At 38.7% G+C, this 20,107-nt stretch overlaps 2 protein-coding genes across 9 annotated transcripts; one reads left to right on the top strand and one right to left on the bottom strand.

Moving 5' to 3' along the window:
- Nucleotides 1-7,471: 7,471 nt before the first annotated feature.
- On the top strand, nucleotides 7,472-14,380 carry LOC109124734 (ABC transporter G family member 33). Its single transcript, XM_010511053.3, has 23 exons — nucleotides 7,472-8,483; nucleotides 8,558-8,681; nucleotides 8,773-8,858; nucleotides 8,936-9,020; nucleotides 9,097-9,256; nucleotides 9,332-9,408; nucleotides 9,492-9,545; nucleotides 9,634-9,724; nucleotides 9,811-10,112; nucleotides 10,182-10,463; nucleotides 10,538-10,851; nucleotides 10,928-11,088; nucleotides 11,171-11,274; nucleotides 11,359-11,512; nucleotides 11,592-11,714; nucleotides 11,801-11,874; nucleotides 11,967-12,299; nucleotides 12,373-12,663; nucleotides 12,774-12,857; nucleotides 12,944-13,077; nucleotides 13,167-13,394; nucleotides 13,476-13,902; nucleotides 13,990-14,380. Exons 1-23 carry the CDS (start codon nucleotides 8,128-8,130, stop codon nucleotides 14,254-14,256), a joined length of 4,311 nt encoding a protein of 1,436 aa, XP_010509355.1. The 5' UTR covers nucleotides 7,472-8,127; the 3' UTR covers nucleotides 14,257-14,380.
- On the bottom strand, nucleotides 14,276-20,076 carry LOC104785785 (uncharacterized). 8 transcript variants are annotated; one of them, XR_015598421.1, is made up of 18 exons: nucleotides 19,481-20,076; nucleotides 19,332-19,401; nucleotides 18,151-19,167; nucleotides 17,949-18,080; nucleotides 17,746-17,859; nucleotides 17,573-17,631; nucleotides 17,407-17,473; nucleotides 17,274-17,325; nucleotides 17,074-17,137; nucleotides 16,890-16,973; nucleotides 16,411-16,808; nucleotides 16,131-16,192; nucleotides 15,957-16,026; nucleotides 15,601-15,681; nucleotides 15,414-15,515; nucleotides 15,198-15,322; nucleotides 14,892-14,973; nucleotides 14,276-14,743 (listed from the first exon to the last, which is right to left on the bottom strand). XR_015598421.1 is itself a non-coding variant. In XM_019245726.2 (18 exons), the coding sequence occupies exons 1-18, from the start codon at nucleotides 19,871-19,873 to the stop codon at nucleotides 14,591-14,593; spliced, it is 2,808 nt and encodes a 935-aa protein (XP_019101271.1). In that variant the 5' UTR covers nucleotides 19,874-19,921; the 3' UTR covers nucleotides 14,276-14,590. The 8 variants fall into 8 exon arrangements, 2 of the variants coding, with proteins under 2 accessions (XP_019101271.1, XP_010509357.1); XR_015598422.1 differs by having other exon boundaries at nucleotides 19,827-20,016; XR_015598420.1 differs by having other exon boundaries at nucleotides 16,131-16,203; nucleotides 17,074-17,166; nucleotides 19,827-20,003.
- Between the last annotated feature and the right edge of the window lie 31 nt (nucleotides 20,077-20,107).

The raw sequence follows: 20,107 nt of genomic DNA, 5'->3' as shown, positions 1-20,107 counted from the left end.
ACGTTGGATTGAATAAGTTCTCAAAATGTCCACCACCAAACCTGATTTATAAGTTAAAAAAAGTACTATTATTCTTAGATACGAAGAATATATTTTTCTTCTTTGTAATGATGACCATACATATACAAATTATCATCTTCTTTTGCTTTATCGTCACACCATCATCCATAGATCATACTATCTTTTATTAGAACTGATTCTTTATTACTATCGACCAAAAACGCATCAATTAAGCCATATATATTGGCTTTAACGTGCGTCTTTCTTTAGTGAACCTTTAATCATTATTACAAAGGAGCGTATTAGCGACACGTCGTCACACACCAGCGCATGAGGTTTATGATTTACTAGTATTAACTTTAATTTTAACTCTAAATCTTGATAGTTTTCTTTTTTAATCGGAGACTAGCTAAAGAGCCTAAAATAAAAAGACACTTTGATAGTTATTTTTTTCAATCTCTAGAGTCAACAAATGCAGTCTAATCCAAAGGAAACTAGAATTTGATAACAGCTACAAAAGAAACACATCATATACCCTTTAAATCTTAACTAATCCGCGCGGTCTCACATCTCACTACCTCTAGGTGTAAATTGTAAACATGATCGTTATTAAACTATATATTTTTCTGGACCATAGTCCATTATAAACTGCCTAACTATAGTGTCCCGTATATATAAACAAAATTACTACTAGTAAAAGGGATAATCTGAGGTTCCTCAGCCGGTCCACATCAGATTTTTAATCTTCACCCCATGTCAGCAGATTAGGCTCAGCATAATTTATTTTGCCACGTGTTATAGATTTTAAGGGTTTGCTATCAAAACTCTTCGTATCTCTTCTTCTTTTATCACATTTTCTACAATTTTCCTTCGTCTTACAAAACCAACGTTCCAATTAATTAAATCAAGCCACTAGGCATTCTTTTTATTATGATTATCGTTTTTTATTATCTTAACTCGAATTCTTCTTCATACCATAATTTTTCAGTGTAGCCACCACCCTAACGTATATTTTATGGGAGTACTATACTTGGAGGTATTATTTTCAGTTTAAAGCTTCGTTTAGATGCGTAGACAATTAAACATTGATTGGGCTTGTATGGATATATGTGTTCGGGTTTCTATATATGTTCTGATCATTCATGAATCATGATCACTTTGATTGTGACGACTTTGAATCATTTATTTTTCGATCAATCTTTGACTCACGATTTTGGACAGCAATTGTGTGATTTTATGATTCGTCATTTTTTGACACCTTGACCTTGCTTCTCTTCCACGTGTTTCTCTCTCTTTTATTTGGATATAAAATAGGTTTTGTAATTTATCTCTTTAAAGCAAAAAAAATGGATTACTTTGCAAAAACCTGTGTCTCTCATCTCATGATGCATGGCTTTTTCGATTGGGTTGCAAAGAGGTCAAGGATTTTACACAGGTTTGCATGTTATTTTTAATGATTGCCAGTACCTAATTTTGTTTATTCTCTTCTTTTGAAGAAACAAAAATAAAATCAAATGATACTTGAGCTTCTATAGCTAATTTAACGAGGCATACCACTGTAAAGCCAGGGAAAAAGAAAAAAGGAACAACTTCAATTGGAGTACGCTTCTTATTATAACGAGTTAATTAGCTCTTTCTACTCACCAATTTGCTGATTTTATGTTTCAGAGCTTTCAACAATGTGCAGAAAAAAGTGACAAATCAGACTATGATTTTCAAGTTAGAGGATATTAATACATGTGGAATGGACCCAACATCTCTGCAAGATAAATCAGGTTACGTCCCAATTATAAAAACTATTTAAGTTAAATAAAATCATACAAGTTTTACAATATAGTATGTTGCTACGAAAAAAAAAAATCTCATAGTGGTAACATTACAAATGTGAAGAAAAGTAAAACCTTACAAACAGTTCTAAAAAAATGTTCTGAAAACAAAAAGCAATGGTTGTTCAATGTTCATCCAAGATACAAATCAACTTCCCACCACAAAAATGAAACGAATCGAAGGACAGAGCTGTTTGAAATTGCATGAGGTGGATAGCTAGGTGTTTGAGGAGCAGGAGGTGGAGAATGTATTCGAAATAGCATTTCAAGACTGTTTAATGGAGAAAATTTGATTTCTTATGGTATTGTTCGGTTATTATCTTCAAGTTCATATCCATGTGGCGAGAATTAGACTAACTCTTAACAAGAAATCTTTCACATTAGACTAGGCCACAAATCTTTCACATTAGATATGCTTTCCTAGGTTAATTAATCTACATTGTATAGACAATATATAATGAAAATATTTACTTTCTTACTCATGATATTTCTGTAATATTTTAAATTCTAGAACGATAATGTAGTGAGTCTAAATATACATCTTTTGTTGGATGTTTATACAAAAAAAAATCCATGAATATGTTTAGAGAGAGGGTAGTGTAAGAGGCAAAGCTTGATTATCATTATGTGCAGCATTTACAATATATATAGTCTTGTACACAAGGGTTTTGCGAATGATTAATTACACATATATTCACTTTCTATATATCTCCTTTACACACCCCCTCAAGATGGAGGCAGTAACCTGACGCTAATCTTGCGGTTTAGTTCTTGAATCCATGGACCAGGTAGTGGTTTTGTTAAAGCATCCGCTAGCTGATCATGAGTGGAGACGTGAGTAACTCGAAGCATGCCTGACTGAATGTGTTCACGGACGAAGTGATAGTCGATCGCAACATGTTTCATCTTCGAGTGGAACACCGGATTGGCACAAAGGTAAGTGGCACCAATATTATCACAGTAGATAACAGGAGCAACTGGAAGAGTGATTCCCATTTCAGTTAAGAGAGAGCAGATCCAGCGGAGTTCGGAGGCAGTGTTGGCAACTGCTCTATATTCCGCTTCTGTAGATGAGCGAGAGACACTCTTCTGTTTCTTTGAAGACCAATAGATTGGACTACCACCAAAATAGATAAGATACGCATTTGTAGAAACATAATTACCCTTATCGCGACCCCAATCTGCATCAGAGAAGGCATGGACCGTTAACGGAGCATCACGGCGGAGAAAAATACCAAGGGACTTGGTACCAGCAAGATAACGTAGAATGCGCTTTGCCGCCTGCCAATGTTCGTTTGTAGGTTGATGCATGAACTGAGACAATTTGTTGACTGCAAAAGCAATGTCTGGCCGTGTGAAGGACAGGTATTGGAGACTGCCAACAACCATTCGATATTCCTTGGCATCAGATAGAGCCGTGCCAGAGTAAAGTGTGAGTGGTTTTTGTGTCATGGGAGTGGGAACCGGCTTCGCGTCCAGCATGTGTGTCTTCGCCAAGAGGTCAGTGATATATTTTCGCTGCATTAGGTGAAGGCCACTGGCGGTGCGGGTAGCCTCAAGACCTAAGAAATAACTCAAAGCACCCATGTCCTTGAGTGAAAAACGAACCGCGAGTGATGCATGAAAGGCACGAACCAGAGGAGCTTCACCAGCGATGAAGATATCATCGACGTACACAAGAACATACATGTAATCACGACCATTGTGATAGATGAATAAGGATGCATCAGCAAGAGAAACTTTAAAACCTGATTGAAGGAGAAAATTCCTCAGTTCTTGATACCACGCGCGAAGCGCTTGTTTAAGTCCATATAAGGCCTTATTCAGACGACAGACGTGATGAGGACGGTCCTTGTCGACAAAACCTGGAGGCTGACTGACATAAACCTCTTCATTGAGAGTGCCTTGAAGGAATGCGTTGTTGATATCAACTTGTTGAATCGCCCAATTTCGTTTGACCGCAACCTCCAGAACCAACCGTACCGTCGTGGATTTGATGAAATGGCTAAAAGTCTCAGTGTAATCGATACCATATTGTTGATTGAAGCCACGCGCAACCAACCGAGCCTTGTACCTGTCAATGGATCCATCAGGTTTGTATTTAAGGGTGAAAATCCACTTACAAGGGATAACTTGGCGGTTTGGTGTTGGAGGAACTACATCCCAAGTATGTAGACGGAGTTGAGCATTAATCTCGACAGCCATAGCGTTCCGCCAATTCGGATCCCAAAGTGCCTCTGCCACAGTCGTAGGAATCACAGGAGAAGTGGACACGGTGAGGTTGAATTTTTGTTTTGGCTTCGTGATATGGTTTTTAGCGCGGGTTTCATAGGATGTAGGTTTTGAGGAAGAGGTGGAGGGGTTGGCGACGGTGCTGGAGAGTTCGCAGGGAGGATTGGGGTGTTAACAGTCGATTGTGAGGAAGAGGACGATGTCGGAGAAGTTGTCGAAAGAGGGGAAGGAGATGGAGACGAGGGTTGGATTGATGTTGTTGGGCTCGAGGTTAGTGGGCTTGTGGTAGGAGTTGGGCTTGTAGGAGGTTGTGAATGTTGTGGTTGTGATGGGCCTGAATGAGAGTGGGCCGGATTAGGAGGATTATCATGAACCCTTTTTGTTCGAGTTTCATGATCGAGATCAGTGGAGGCTGAGGGCGATGACTGTGACAAAGACGACGACGATACTGGTGACGGAGATGCAGCTGACCGTGGTGGAGATGTAGACTCAATGACCGGCGAGTTGGGAGGATGAGGACCTGAACACGGAGGGGATGAATAAGCTGATGACGTGGGAACATGCAACACAGAGGTCCATTCTTGTGGAACAGCGACCGAAGATGTGATGGACGAGTCGGAAGACGAAGGTGGCATAGCAAACGGAAAACTGTTCTCAACAAACTGAACGTGACGTGATATATAGATCCGACCAGTGGGAACATCAAGACAAATATACGCACTTTGCGTAAGAGAATAGCCGAGGAAAACACAAGGTGTAGAGCGAGACTCGAGTTTGTTCTTGCGGTATGGGCGAAGCCACAGGTAACACACACAACCAAAGACGCGAAGCTTCAAGTAATTGGGTGAAACGTGAAAGAGCTTCGAGTACGGAGAGTCACCTCTTAAGACATCAGTTGGCAAGCGGTTGATTAAGTTAACCACGGTAGCAAAGGCGTATGGCCAGTATCATTTCGGAACAGACGCATGATCAAGAAGGGCGAGTCCGGTCTCAACGACGTGGCGGTGTTTCCTCTCGGAGATGCCATTGTGTTGAGGCGTATGTGGAGGTGTGGTGAAGTGTGATATCCCATTAGCCACCAAGAAAGAGCGCAAGGCAAGAAACTCTCCTCCATTATCCGAGTATAATGTTCGGATCTTACTCTGAAAGCGATTTTCGACTAGAGCCTTGAAGGCAATAAAAACCTCTTTGACCTGTGATTTTTGTTTTAAAGGATAGAGCCAGGTATATCTGGTGAAATGGTCAACAAGAATAAGATAGTATTTGTGATTATCTGTGGATATAATTGGTGAAGACCAAACATCAGTGTAAAGATATTCAAGTGGCTGTGAAGAAACAATAGTGTTTGAGGAGAAAGGCAACTGATGACTTTTATTGATTAAACAGTCAGAACATGAGAATTGTTTTTGGGGAGAAGGAGAAAGAGGTAAAGAAAAGGTGGAAACAATGCCTTTTAAAACAGAAAAGGATGGATGCCCTAGTCGAAAATGCCATGAAGAGAGATCGGTCTTGGAGGATGGTGTAACCGAGAAAATGGAGATGGTGTTGGATGTGACCGGCCACTCATACAGCTCATTCTTAGTTCTGCCTTGGAGTAATTTGACCCCTGTGCTCAGATCCTTCACCTGAAAGTATGCCAGATAGAAATGAACGGACACTTGATTAGCATTGCACAATCGATAAACCGATATATGGTTTTAGCAATATTAGGAACATATAAAACATCTGTAAGAGCAAGTGAGCGAGATGGGGTAGGGAGTAAAGCGGAACCGGTATGTGTGATCGGAAGACCAGACCCATCTGCAATGGTGACCTCTTTACCTCCAGTATACGGTTGATGAAGCGAGAGATTTGCAAGATCAGATGTGATGTGGTGTGTAGCACCAGAATCACAAATCCAAGGGTTGTGCGATGACACGGCTGCAACGTTGGCTCGCGGCTGCCATGGTGTGTAGCCACCGCTCGAAGGAGAGTAGCCGCGACCCGAAGCTTGAAGTTGTGAACACCGCCGTGCACTGTGACCAAACACACCACAAATCTGGCAACGACCCTGATATCCACGGCCACTAGAGTCACGTGAACCGGTGTTTGAGGAGTTCCACTGTCCACGAGAAGCACCACGATGTTGTTGACGAGAGTTGGAGTTGTTATGACCACCTTTGTTCTTATATGCCACCACATTTACAATAACCGGAACAGGGGAAGACGCATTAGCAAGCGATTGAAGCTTCAGTTCAAAGTTGATCAGCTTCTCATGGATCTCTGTCAACGATGGTGGTGTGTCACGGCCATCAATCTGATCAATGACAGGTTTGTAATCATCTGGAAGACCACCAAGCACAAAATCAACCTGGTCTTCATGATCCATCGGCTTTCCAAGCAAAGCGAGTTGGTCGAACCTAGTGGTGAAACCCTGAACATATTCATCAGCAGATCTGGTACCCTTCTTCCACTGTTTGATTTGTTCACGAATCTGTTTGATGTGTCCCCAACTTGGTTTGGCGTAGGTGGAGGAGAGAGTGCTCCAGATCTGAGCAGAGGTTGTTGTTTTGGAGAGAAGCGGCTGGACTTCAACAGCAATGGCACCAAGAAGACCAGAGTAGATGAGCTGATCTTGTCTCTGCCAAAGAGCATAGTTCGGATTTGTAGAGGTGACTCCATCAGCAGTCACGGTAGCAGCAGGAGGAGAAGTTGTGCCGTCGAGATAGCCGGCAAGATCATAACCGGCAAGCAAAGCCTTGACCTGATGGTTCCACATCAGGAAATTTGAAGCCGTGAGCTTAGTAACGTTAGACATATTAACGTTGTGGAGAGAGGATGCATCAGAGGTAGCAATGATCTCACTCTGAGAAGAAGACATAGTCGAACAAAGGGTAGCGTGAAAAGCAAGTTTGAAGAAAAAGAGAAGAGAAAGGAAAGAAAACAAGAAGCGGCGGAGAGAAAGAAAAATTTAGGTTTAGGTCTTTGGATCTACTGCTCTGATACCATGTAAGAGGCAAAGCTTGATTATCATTATGTGCTGCATTTACAATATATATAGCCTTGTACACAAGGGTTTTGCGAATGATTAATTACACATATATTCACTTTCTATAATCTCCTTTACAGGTAGTACTATGTAAAATGCATACCGGGCGTAGCCCTGATTTTTCTGCTAGTTGTCTGTATAAAGAAGGCCAATAATAGTTTATGAACTGACCATTTGATATAAGCTTTAACGACGTGCGTCACTTTAATCACTAAAAAGAAGCGTATAAATTAGCGATAGCCAAAAGCATGAGGTTTATGATAATTATTGATACTGCCTAACTGTTAACTTTTAACTCTAAATCTTGATAAATTTTATCAAATCCGTGCGCCCACTCAATCAGAGACTAGCTTAGGCTGCTTAGCTAAGAAAGACACTTTGATAGTTTTTTTTTTTTTTTTTTTTTGTGAGTCAAGAAAGGCTGTCTATCTAAAGAAAACTAGAATTTGATAATAGTTACAAGAGAAACACAGCATATACCTTTCTTATTAGACTAATCCGCGCAGTCACATCTCACTTACCTTTAGGTGTGAATTGTAATCTACTTTGTACCTGTTTACTTGTGTTGCTTCTGCTGATTAAAAATGTAGGTACACAATATAATAGTAGTAATTATCATTTTTCAACGAAAGCGTCCATTAAGTCACAAAGTTTAATTAGGCAAATTACTCGGTTAGTCTACTTTTTAAATATAATTTTTTACTTTATTGGTTGATTTCTAATGTCATTTGCTACTTTAACAACTCGAGTTCTTCTTTATTTAGTCGGCTACAAATCGAATTTGTTAATTGTTGTTTATACAAATCTTTAAAAGATCCCAAAAAAACACAAGTATGTTGTGTTGAATTTTGACAGTTAGAATGTTACAATCCTTTCTTCCACCACCTAACAATTTGAAAAAAAAAACACTTTACATATTCGTATATTATATTATACACGTAGTCACGTACATAAGAAGTCAGATGCATCTATCCCATAAGGCCATAATTGACTTGTGAGCATCTCAAGATAGAATTTTAGCCTTTAGGGGCTCGTTGAAGCATGGTTCAGATGGGTAGAGAAACAGAGCAAACGTCAATGAGAATGGAGCTTGCAGAGATTGGAAAAAGCAACGGAGCTTGTTCCAGGAGCAGCTCTTCAAGAAAAGAGCGTGAGGATGGTGTTGATGAGGCAGAGCATGCTCTGCAATGGGCTGAGATCCAGAGATTGCCCACTTTTAAACGGCTGCGGTCTTCTCTGGTGGACAACAACGCCGAGGCTGGGGAGAAAGGGAAAAAGGTTGTTGACGTCACCAAGCTTAAAGACATGGAACGTCATCTGATGATTGAGAAGCTCATCAAACACATTGATAATGATAATCTCAAGCTGCTCAACAAAATCAGAACAAGGATGGACAGGTGAAATATATATTATATACGATTGTGAATTTGCTTCTTGAAAGTATGAGACCTTGAGTTTAAGAAACCTGCAGGGTCGGTGTGGAGTTTCCAAGCATAGAGGTAAGGTATGAGCATTTAGGTGTAGAAGCAGAATGTGAGGTCGTTGAAGGGAAGGCACTTCCAACTTTATGGAACTCCTTGAAGCGTGTTTTCTTAGTGAGTAATATATTCAAGAATGTAATGTGGAGTTTAACTTTTGTAGTGGCTGGGATTGAATCACATTCTAATATTTTTTTTTTTTCTTCAGGACTTGATGAAGCTGAGTGGTGTAAGAACACGTGAAGCCAAGATAAACTTACTTCATGATGTTAGTGGCATCATTAAACCGGGAAGGTTAGTTGCAGGAGGAGCTTTTCTTTTGATGAGAGTCGTGTAATGCACTGAACTAATGTCTCTTCTTGTTTCTCAAGGTTAACATTGTTGCTTGGTCCTCCTGGATGTGGAAAAACTACTTTTCTCAAGGCCTTGTCTGGAAATTTAGAAAAGAATCTAAAGGTTTCAGATCTTTTTTCCTTTTTTTGAATGCTTATGCTGCATATGTGTGAACTCATGTCTCCTTTATCTTCTATAGATTTCTGGTGAAATATCTTACAATGGACACGGACTGATCGAAGTTGTACCTCAGAAAACATCAGCGTATATAAGTCAACATGATCTTCACATTGCAGAGATGACTGTGAGGGAAACAATTGACTTCTCAGCTCGTTGTCAAGGTGTTGGTAGCCGAACAGGTACATATCTTCATGCTCTTTTCGAAACAATCTCTAAACGGTTTTCGTGATAAAAAATCTTCTCTGCTGAAACAGATATTATGATGGAGGTCAGTAAAAGAGAAAAGGATGGTGGAATCATTCCTGACTCAGAAATAGATGCTTACATGAAGGTCACTACTGAGGCTTACGTTAAAACTGATATTTTTGAACTTGAGCTATTGGTTTTAATTCCTTTTGTAATCTCATTTTGCAGGCAATATCAGTTAAAGGAATTAAAAGAAGTCCCCAAACAGATTATATTATGAAGGTACGTACGTAGTTCTTTTCTCTAATACTGCTTAGATTTATAGTCCTCTAGATTAGCTACTTAACTATGTCTTGTATGAAATCTTCAGATCCTCGGGCTTGACATTTGTGCAGAAACATTGGTTGGAAATCCGATGAAAAGAGGCATATCCGGCGGACAAAAGAAGCGTCTTACCACTGGTTAGTTAGTTCATAGCCAAGAATCCTCCAAAACAAGTCATCTTTTAGTTTGCATGGCATGTTTTCTAAGAAAGTAGTGTTTACAGCTGAGATGATGGTTGGTCCAACCAAAGCTTTGTTCATGGATGAAATAACAAACGGCTTAGACAGTTCCACGGCATTTCAGATTGTCAAGTCTCTTCAGCAACTAGCTCACATTACCAACGCAACTGTGTTTGTTTCCCTTCTACAACCTGCTCCAGAATCATATGACCTCTTTGACGATATTGTGTTGATGGCTGAAGGCAAAATTGTGTATCAAGGTCCACGCGACGAGGTATTAAAATTCTTCGAGGCATGTGGATTTCAATGTCCAGAAAGGAAAGGTGTTGCAGACTTTCTCCAAGAGGTAAAAATCCAAAACTCTGTTCCTTAACATTTGTTCCCATGCATGGTCCTGAGTTGTTTTGCTTTTCAGGTTATGTCTAGGAAAGACCAAGGACAGTACTGGCTGCACCATGACGTACCCCATAGCTTTGTCTCAGTAGACACATTGTCAAAGAGATTCAAGGACTTAGAGATTGGAAGAAAAATTGAGGAAACCCTCTCTAAGCCATATGATAAATCAAAAACTCACAAAGATGCTCTTTCATTCAATGTGTATTCTCTTCCAAAGTGGGAGCTGTTCAAAGCATGCATCTCAAGAGAGTTTCTACTCATGAAGAGAAACTATTTCGTCTACCTCTTCAAGACATTTCAGGTTACATTCTTTCTTCCTACAGATATCTCTCTAATGTTAAAATCTGAAGGATCCTTCTTGTTTTTGTTGCACAGCTTGTTATATCAGCAATCCTCACAATGACTGTGTTTATTCGAACACGTATGGACATTGATATCATTCATGGGAATTCTTACATGAGTTGCCTCTTTTTTGCAACTGTTGTGCTTCTGGTTGATGGTATTCCAGAGCTGTCTATGACTGTTCAACGCCTTTCCGTGTTCTACAAGCAGAAGCAACTGTGTTTCTATCCAGCTTGGGCTTATTCAATCCCTGCAACTGTATTAAAAGTCCCTCTATCGTTCATTGAATCTCTCGTTTGGACTTGCCTCACTTACTATGTCATCGGATACACTCCTGAAGCTTACCGGTGAGATTTTGGAATCCTCTCATGCTTGTTCCCTAGTCACAATCCAAGCTTGTAATGATATTCTTTGATGTTATAGGTTCTTCCGACAATTCATTCTGCTGTTTGCTGTTCACTTCACATCGATTTCCATGTTCCGGTGTATAGCTGCAATCTTTCAGACAGGAGTTGCTTCATTGGCAGCTGGTAGCTTTGTCATGTTACTCACCTTTGTATTTGCCGGTTTCGCCATCCCCTATAGTAAGACTTTTACTCTTTTACTCTTTTTTTTTTTTCAATCTTGTTCCAAAGGTCCATTTACACATGACATTGTTTGGTGCAGCTGATATGCCGGGGTGGCTGAAATGGGGATTTTGGGTAAATCCTATAAGCTACGCCGAGATTGGGCTCTCTGTAAACGAGTTTCTTGCACCGCGGTGGCAGCAAGTGATTCTCTCTTCCCTTACTTGTTTCTCTATAAATCATCCAATATACTCTTCATTCTCCAAGACTTAATCGTTATGTTTGTAGATGCAACCTACGAATGTCACCTTGGGAAGAACCATACTTGAAAGCAGAGGACTGAATTATGATGATTACATGTATTGGGTCTCATTATGTGCCTTGTTTGGTCTCACTGTTATCTTCAACACCATTTTCACTCTAGCTCTGAGTTTCTTGAAATGTAAGTTTCAAAATATCCAAAGATTGCCACAAGGACAAAACCACATAAAAAACTGACGAGCTTCTTTAACACATGACAGCTCCCACATCATCTCGTGCCATGATTTCCCAGGATAAGCTCTCTGAGCTGCAAGGAACAAAAGATTCATCAGTCAAGAAGAACAAGCCACTAGATTCCACAATAAAGACAAACGAGGATTCAGGTGAGATATGTTGTCTTTCTTACTCACACAAACTTTTTCTTCTCCATTTCCATCAACCTAATAAAACCTAATTTTCTGATCAACAGGGAATATGATCTTACCTTTTAAGCCCCTCACCATAACATTTCAAGACTTGAACTATTACGTCGATGTCCCTGTGGTAACAAGCTTCTCTTCGTTCTTGGTTAATAATCCCAATGACCATCAAAGAGAGAGTAATCTATTATCCATGGATATTTTTGCTAATCTCAGGAGATGAAAGGTCAAGGGCACAATGAGAAGAAGTTACAGCTTCTCTCAAACATCACCGGAGCTTTCAGGCCTGGAGTTCTAACGGCGTTGATGGGAATCAGCGGAGCCGGAAAAACCACTTTACTAGACGTTCTCGCCGGAAGAAAAACAAGCGGATACATCGAAGGAGAGATCAGAATCAGCGGTTACCTTAAAGTACAAGAAACGTTCGCAAGAGTCTCAGGCTACTGCGAGCAAACGGATATACACTCACCAAACATCACAGTAGAAGAATCCCTAATTTACTCAGCTTGGCTCCGCCTAGTTCCAGACATCGATCCCAAAACCAAAATCGTAAGCCCTAATTCTACAAGGGATCTGTGACCTAGAAATCGAAAATAAAGAAATCACCTGAAAATTCTTGCAGAGGTTTGTGAAGCAAGTTTTGGAGACGATCGAGCTTGAAGAGATCAAAGATGCGTTGGTTGGAGTGGCCGGAGTGAGCGGATTGTCAACGGAACAGAGGAAGCGGTTGACTGTAGCGGTGGAGTTGGTGGCGAATCCGTCGATCATATTCATGGACGAGCCGACAACAGGGCTGGACGCAAGATCAGCCGCCATTGTAATGAGAGCTGTGAAGAACGTAGCTGAGACTGGACGAACCATTGTTTGCACAATTCATCAGCCTAGTATCCACATCTTTGAAGCCTTCGACGAGGTCAATGTTTCTAATTTTTTATGATTAAACCTTATAAATATTTAATTTTAGGTCTTGTTTTTTTGCTAATTTTCTTAATATATTTAAATCATATGTTTTATTATGTTCAGTTGGTTCTTCTGAAGAGAGGTGGTCGCATGATTTATACTGGACCACTCGGACAACATTCATCTTGTGTCACTGAGTATTTTCAGGTTACCTTTCTACACAAGTAACAAAAGAAAATGATTCTGGTTGTTTTGTTAGTAATCTTTTCAGTTTTGTTGGGGGTAAATAACAGAACATCCCTGGAGTTGGTAAAATTAGAGACAAGTACAATCCAGCAACATGGATGCTAGAGGTGACTTCACAGTCTGTAGAGACTGAACTCAACATTGATTTTGCAAAACTCTACAATGAATCAGATCTTTACAAGTGAGTAGTATAGATCTCAGTTATGGCTAGATTTGTGTGTTTCCTTTTAAGATGTGACTAATGAGCTTTATGTTTGATTTTTTCTACAGGAGAAACTCGGAACTTGTTAAAGAGCTAAGCAAACCGGATCCAGGGTCAAGCGATTTGCATTTCAAGAGAACTTTTGCACAAAACTGGTGGGGACAGTTTAAATCTTGTTTATGGAAGATGTGTTTATCTTACTGGAGAAGCCCTTCTTACAATTTGATGCGAATTGGTCACACTTTAGTCTCTTCTCTCATCTTTGGTTTACTCTTCTGGAATCAAGGGAAAAAAATGTAAGTTTACATAAAAATATTCCAAGTTTCATTATTACTATATTAAGTACGTAATTCACTTCTCTTTGTATGTTTCTGCAGAGACACTCAACAGAGTTTGTTCACAGTTCTAGGGGCAATATATGGTCTAGTCCTTTTCGTGGGGATAAACAACTGCACCTCAGCTTTGCAGTATTTTGAGACAGAGCGTAATGTTATGTACCGGGAAAGATTTGCAGCAATGTACTCTGCGTTTGCCTACGCATTAGCTCAAGTTGTGACTGAGATTCCTTACATATTCATTCAAAGCGCAGAGTTTGTGATCATAATATATCCTATGATTGGTTTCTATGCGTCTTTCTCCAAAATGTTGTGGAGTCTCTATGCAATGTTCTGTAACTTGCTCTGCTTCAACTACCTTGCATTGTTCCTCATCTCCATCACTCCAAACTTCATAGTGGCAGCTACTCTCCAGTCGCTTTTCTTTGTTACTTTTAACCTTTTCGCCGGATTCTTGATCCCAAAACCAGTAAGATTTTTTTCTTCTTTCATCATCTTTGATCTTTTACCTTATTAGATACTTAATAGTGCTTTCTTGATGTTGAAAAAATTGCAGCAAATCCCAAAGTGGTGGGTATTGTTATACTATATAACCCCTACATCTTGGACGCTCAACTTGTTTTTCTCGTCTCAGTATGGCGATATTCATCAAGAGATCGATGCATTTGGAGAAACCACGACGGTTGCGATATTCTTAGAGGACTATTTCGGACTCCATCATGATCGTTTGATGATTACAGCCATTGTTCTCATTGCATTTCCGATTGCATTGGCTACTATGTTTGCTTTCTTTGTTGCCAAACTCAATTTTCAAAAACGATGATTCACATACCAACACAAAGTTTTCTTTAGACATGGTCAAAAACTTGTATACCCAAGACCACACTAGCATATGATAGACAATGTACCATCCTCTACAAAAGATATAAAATATACTTAAATATGAATTGTTTGTTTTTTTGGTGACAGTTTTAAACTATTCTATTTATAACTGATCGAGAAAATTGAGCAAACATTGTTTTGGAGTTTTGGAGTTTTGCAGGTATCAAGCTCCTGAAGATGAAAGCCTTGAGGAAGATATCTTTAGCAGCTTCAAGATCCTAAGGCAAGCTTTGAAAAATTACCCTAAATATTTTGCAGTAATGTCTCTTACTCGGTTAGCGTCTTGTCTCAGGATTTAAAAGATCTTCGGTTTTGCTTTCTTTTGATACATTGCTTTCCTGCCCTGAAACACTATCTTTGGATGGAGATTTGACTTCAGATGTTGCATTACTAGTGTTATCACTATTTGATTCTTCAGACTGTTTTGCCTGTTACAAAAAACATTACATTGATCAAAGTTAAGATAAGATCAGACATATCATCTAAGTTTGTGGAAATGTAAAGATGGAGAGGAAAAACAATGTTAAGTCTAAGCAGAATATTTCATTAGCTCGACGATGGCATTAAGCACTTCACCTTGTTCCTGTCGCGCCAGCCTAGCCCAAATGATAGGAAGCCTGTCCTCTTTTTAGGGCTCTCCGGTGCAGGACGAAGAAACCTATACAACGTTTGAAGAGGAAACAATATAAGAATTATCTTCTTAAACAGCATTGACTTGAGCAGTAGTACAATAACACATCAAAACAAATGTAAAACTGAGTGATGTGTATCTATAGAAACAGGTGGATTATCTTTTTGGTATGTTACAGAGTTTTTGAAAGATTTATACAGAATCAAAGCAGCCAAATAAAACATAAAGATAGGATCTGGTTTTTAGAGTACCTTGGAGATGATAATGCTTTATTTTGACCTGATTCATATTGCAAAGTAGCTTCGAGAGTTGATTCTGCTGTAACTAGTTTCTTCTCCATTTGAGCTAGTTGAGTCACAAGCTTCTCATTTTTTTCCTGTACTTCCAAGAATATCATCAAGCTAGGATAAAAGATGATGTATCTCTGATTGAATGTTTGAAGAAACAAAGTGAGATGGCCAAAGCACCTGAAGCACATGTACTGCATATCTTTGTGCAGCTGCATCCTGCTCTGCACTTATCCTAGCATCTTCTGTAAGCTTTTGGTCTTGTTCAACTTTCATCAAGACCTGAAGCACGCGTCACAAGGTAGATTAAAACACCGATAAGTGTAGCGTGCGCTTTGCACTTGTGGGTTAAATACATGAAACATACCTGAAGCATTGCTGTTTCTTGTTCTTTTTTGTCAGAAAGAACTTGTTTTAGTTCTCTCACTTCCTTTTCAAGTTTTTCAATCTGTAAAATTAAAGGTTTAGTTTTTAGTTTAATCAGTATTCATAGATAAAATCCCCGGCCCTCCCACTAGGTCCCAAAAATAGCATATATTCAATCTGACCAAGAAACATATTTGTCAGTCTTTAATGTTCATCAGCTTAAGATCATTTAGAGCCTAACGTTTGGAAATCTACAGTGTCCTATTGAATGCATTATAGGAGAGATGAAACAAATTTCTCAAGATACACTAAAAACAATCAATGATAATAACATTGTTTTGAGAAGTCTAGATTTACCTTTGCACTTAATTCCAATCTGTTATCTTCTTTGACCATCTCCATCAAAGCTATCTCTAGTTCATCAGCTCTACAGAAAGGAGTAATACATATTATGATTAAACTAGTATCAAAAACAATAAAGTTTAAACTCCTTGAATAAAGAAAGAGAATGTGAAGTAGAGTAACAATAACCTCATCACAGCTGATCTTTTCTCCTCTAACAGTCTGCATAGTTCAACCTTCATCCATACCACCTACACAATAACTGTTATGGGTGAAATTTAAAAAGAGTTGCATATTGCTCATACTTAATCAACTACAGAAGAACATGAACTCAACCATATTACCTTGAAATTTACTACCAAGAAACAAGAAATAGTATATTGTATGAAGCATATGACTATCATGAATTATTAGATGATTGGCTCTAAAGGACAGAACATAAACAGAGAGTATTGAACAAAAAAGTTACCTGTTCTTGAGGATCTGGTAAAGAGTCTACTTCGGAATCAACATTTACGCCATCAAGATTCAGAGAACAACTAGGCGAACGAGATTCATCATCACCATCAGTTCTTTGAGTAGGCTTTTGTTCATCTATTATAGAGCCTTCATGTTTAAAACTATATAATTTAGAAGCCAATCCTTTTTTATCCTTCCAGACTCGACCTTTCTGTATTCTTTCCTCAACAATCTCTAGTATCGCCGGTCTATGTCTTTTCCTCAGCTCCTCTAGTCTAGCTTCATTCGTCGACATATAACCCATGCATGCAGTCAAAACAAGTTGACTGCTATCAAATGTTGAACTAGCAAGGCTTTGTAGTGAAGTAATAGCATCTCCTGCATCTTTTGTAGCCACTATTGAAGGACCTAAAGAAAACAAAGAGTGAAAATGAAACTTGTTTCCTTCAAACACACACATTTGATACATAACAAAAGTATCAGCTATACCATATAGTTCCATTAAAGCAAACGCTGTTCGAAACAACACTACACGGTTTCCTTCAAAGAGAAGCACATCCCACATCCGCAGAACTGAGACCAAAAAAAAATTAACAACACATCAAAGGTTAAATAAAACTTCATTCCTTTGACATAACATGAATGTAGAAACTTTTTTTTAAAGAACTCTCACCACATTCCCAAGGAATAATGTTGACAAAAATAGATAGAAACCAAGGCCCAGAGATCCAAGCTACCTGCACTCCCAAGTAATCCAGATGATTAACTGCATCAGGAGGATTATTGGAATAGAAGAAACGATCACATTGCTCTGTATAAGGTGGAAATATATATATGAAGAGAAACTTGAATATAAAGATGAGAAAAACGAACCGAGTTTTGGAAATCTTTCTCGCATCAACTCTTCAAAGACTAGTTGATCAACCTAAGAGAAGTAGATTCACAATGGTAAAGTAGAAATGTTGTAAGAAGACATAACCATAAAGCCTTTAGATGAACTGTTTACCTGAGATTCTATCATCTCTTCTGTATAGTATCCATCAAAATAATCATCAATAATCCCAACCAAAGTCCTGAGAAATTTACAGTAAAGCAAAAATCAGCTCATTGTGACACTCATACCAATGCATGACATGATTCAAATACAGAGAAACAAAGCTTTATCACTTTACCAAAATGCATTTTCCTCTGGCATCAATAGAAGCAACAGTCCAGCAAAAAAGTTCATAGCCTGCAATTTTGACAGGATCATTGTTAAGTACTATAAAAAAAGGAGAATCACTACTAGAACTATAACATATTTTTCAAATTATATACTCAAATATGCTTTCCTAGCCCAAGTCACCTGACAGTAGCCAACAGAAGGGTTGTGACAAGCATAAGCTAGAAGTATCCGTCTTAAGGAATCTCGACCATTTTCATTCAAAGCAGGGTGGCCTGGGAATGTCCGAGGTATATCCTGTATAGTAACCATGATGGCATATAAGAAAACTTCCAGATTCAAAAGACTGAGTGCCAAAGTCCAACATGCATTTATCTAAAACAAACCTTTTCAATTTGTTTTTTCCATTTTCTTTGAACATCAGATGAGCTTTCATCGGAGTTAGTTATTTGGGCTAACAAATCCTGATAGTACCTCTCAACTCTTCTTGCTTTTACACCTACAAAGGCTTGCCAGACCTGTGAATGCAAAAGTTAGAACAAGAAAAGTCAATTTATTCTATTGAGATAATTAAGTATTAAACTTTACCTCCCCTCTGAGATCCTTTGGCACACCCAAACGAACAAGTACCTCAAGTTCTTCATACCAAGGGAAAAATGGCTCTTGAGAAACACTACCCTGAGCATCATGTTCTTCTTTTATCGAATGAGATCTACTCGTGGAAGCCTCACTGTCACGGTCATTCTCCCCGGAGTCTTGCTCAGACTCTTTAATGGAAGCTAACGATTCGTGTGTCGGTAAAGCATGGTCCCCTACTGTACTCTTCTGCTTGTTTTGCATATACTTAACATTCTTTACACGAGAACACATCATAGTCTCTATGGACGCAAGACAAGGTCTAATATGAGCCCATTCGATAACTGAACGAGACTTTTTTTCCTTTTGTGCTTTTTCATGATCCAATCCACATTTATCTGCTTCTTCCACAATCTTTTCTGCCTCATTCTCTTGTTGGATGTGTACATGATCAACAGGTTCTTCTACTGGTTGAGATTGTTTCTCTTCATCAGATTCACTTTCAACTGAAGACTCCTTCTCTTTCTCAGATTCAAATCGCTCATCCACATCTCTCACAGACTCACTTTTAACTGAAGACTCCTCTTTCTCAGATTCAAATCGCTCATCCACATCTCTCACAGATTCACTTTTAACTGAAGACTCCTTCTCTTTCTCAGATTCAAATCCCTCATCCTCATCTTTTACAGATTCACTGTTTCTTCCAAGACTCTTCTCCCTCAAATATTGGCTCTCGTCAACAACATTTGCCTCCTCAGCTAGCTCCTTCTCTTTTGAATGCTCACCATCTGTTACAGTACTATCTTTTTCAAGATACTGCACATCTAAACCACCAAGATTACAAGAACCAGAATCATGTTTTTCATTTCTTGAATTGTCCTCTGAAGCACTCTCCTCTCCAGAGTCGGAACCATCACCATCAGCCGGTAATGTATCCTGAAACTCCTCTTCTGAGGAACAATGTTCAACGGCGCTGTCTTGCCTGTCAAGAAAAATTTTCCATTTCTCTGCTCTCTCTGTCTCTTCCTCCTATTCCATTAGTATACAATTTCGTAAGTTGTAAGGTAGACACAAACACAAGCCCCACATACCATTTTGATTAGACATACCGCATACATAAATTCTAACGCCAAGTTTTTCAATCTAATAAATGATCTGAGAAAGCAAATGAAGATGAGAAAGAAGAACTCAACTGTATAAATGCTAAGGTATTCTTGATATCTCTTAACGTGTTGAGGTCTCAAGGCAAATCCATAGGCGTCCCTGCAGTGCCAATCAAAATAAAATAACGTATACATGAAAATAAGCACAAAATTAGGGAATGATTTGAGAAAGTAATTACCTGGAATCTACCTCCAGTGAGCGTTTGCTCACCAAAGATAACAACATAATATTTCACAAAGAAGCCTATTCCTAATTCCCATAGCTTTTACTTTACATTACCACACCGCACAGTACTACTACGCACAAATCTCAAATCCATACACAGTTTCTAATGATTAATTCTAAGATTAAATTAACAGCAACATTAAACGATGATATAAGATGAAAAGAAGAAAACAAAAGCTAGGATCATCGGTTTCGTTTGGTACGGCGATTGAAAGAAATCGTCAACGAGAGAGCGAGATTACCGATTAATCAGGGGATAATTAATAAAAACATATATATGGATTAAAAAAAATTGTCACCTGTCTCTTAGATAGTTGTGGACGACAAACAAGTGTTTCTCCGTCATGATCGGTCATGCACGATCAATTTGTTTTTGTTTGTTTTCCAACAAAACAAATAAAAAAATATATAGAAAAAAGTTAAAATAAAATGATGAATTTCTAAACGATTATAGAAATTATATCTTCATAACTTTCATAGTACTATCATATAATTCATAACGTTAATTCCATATTTAATTTGGAACAAAAGTTTCTGTCTGTTTCTTACAAAAAAAAAACTCAAAAAACCTAGCTATAAT

This window comes from Camelina sativa, chromosome 5, assembly GCF_030686135.1.
Source record: "Camelina sativa cultivar CO46 ecotype springtype chromosome 5, ASM3068613v1".
NCBI lineage: Eukaryota > Viridiplantae > Streptophyta > Magnoliopsida > Brassicales > Brassicaceae > Camelina > Camelina sativa.
This window is presented reverse-complemented; position numbering and strand designations above follow the sequence as displayed.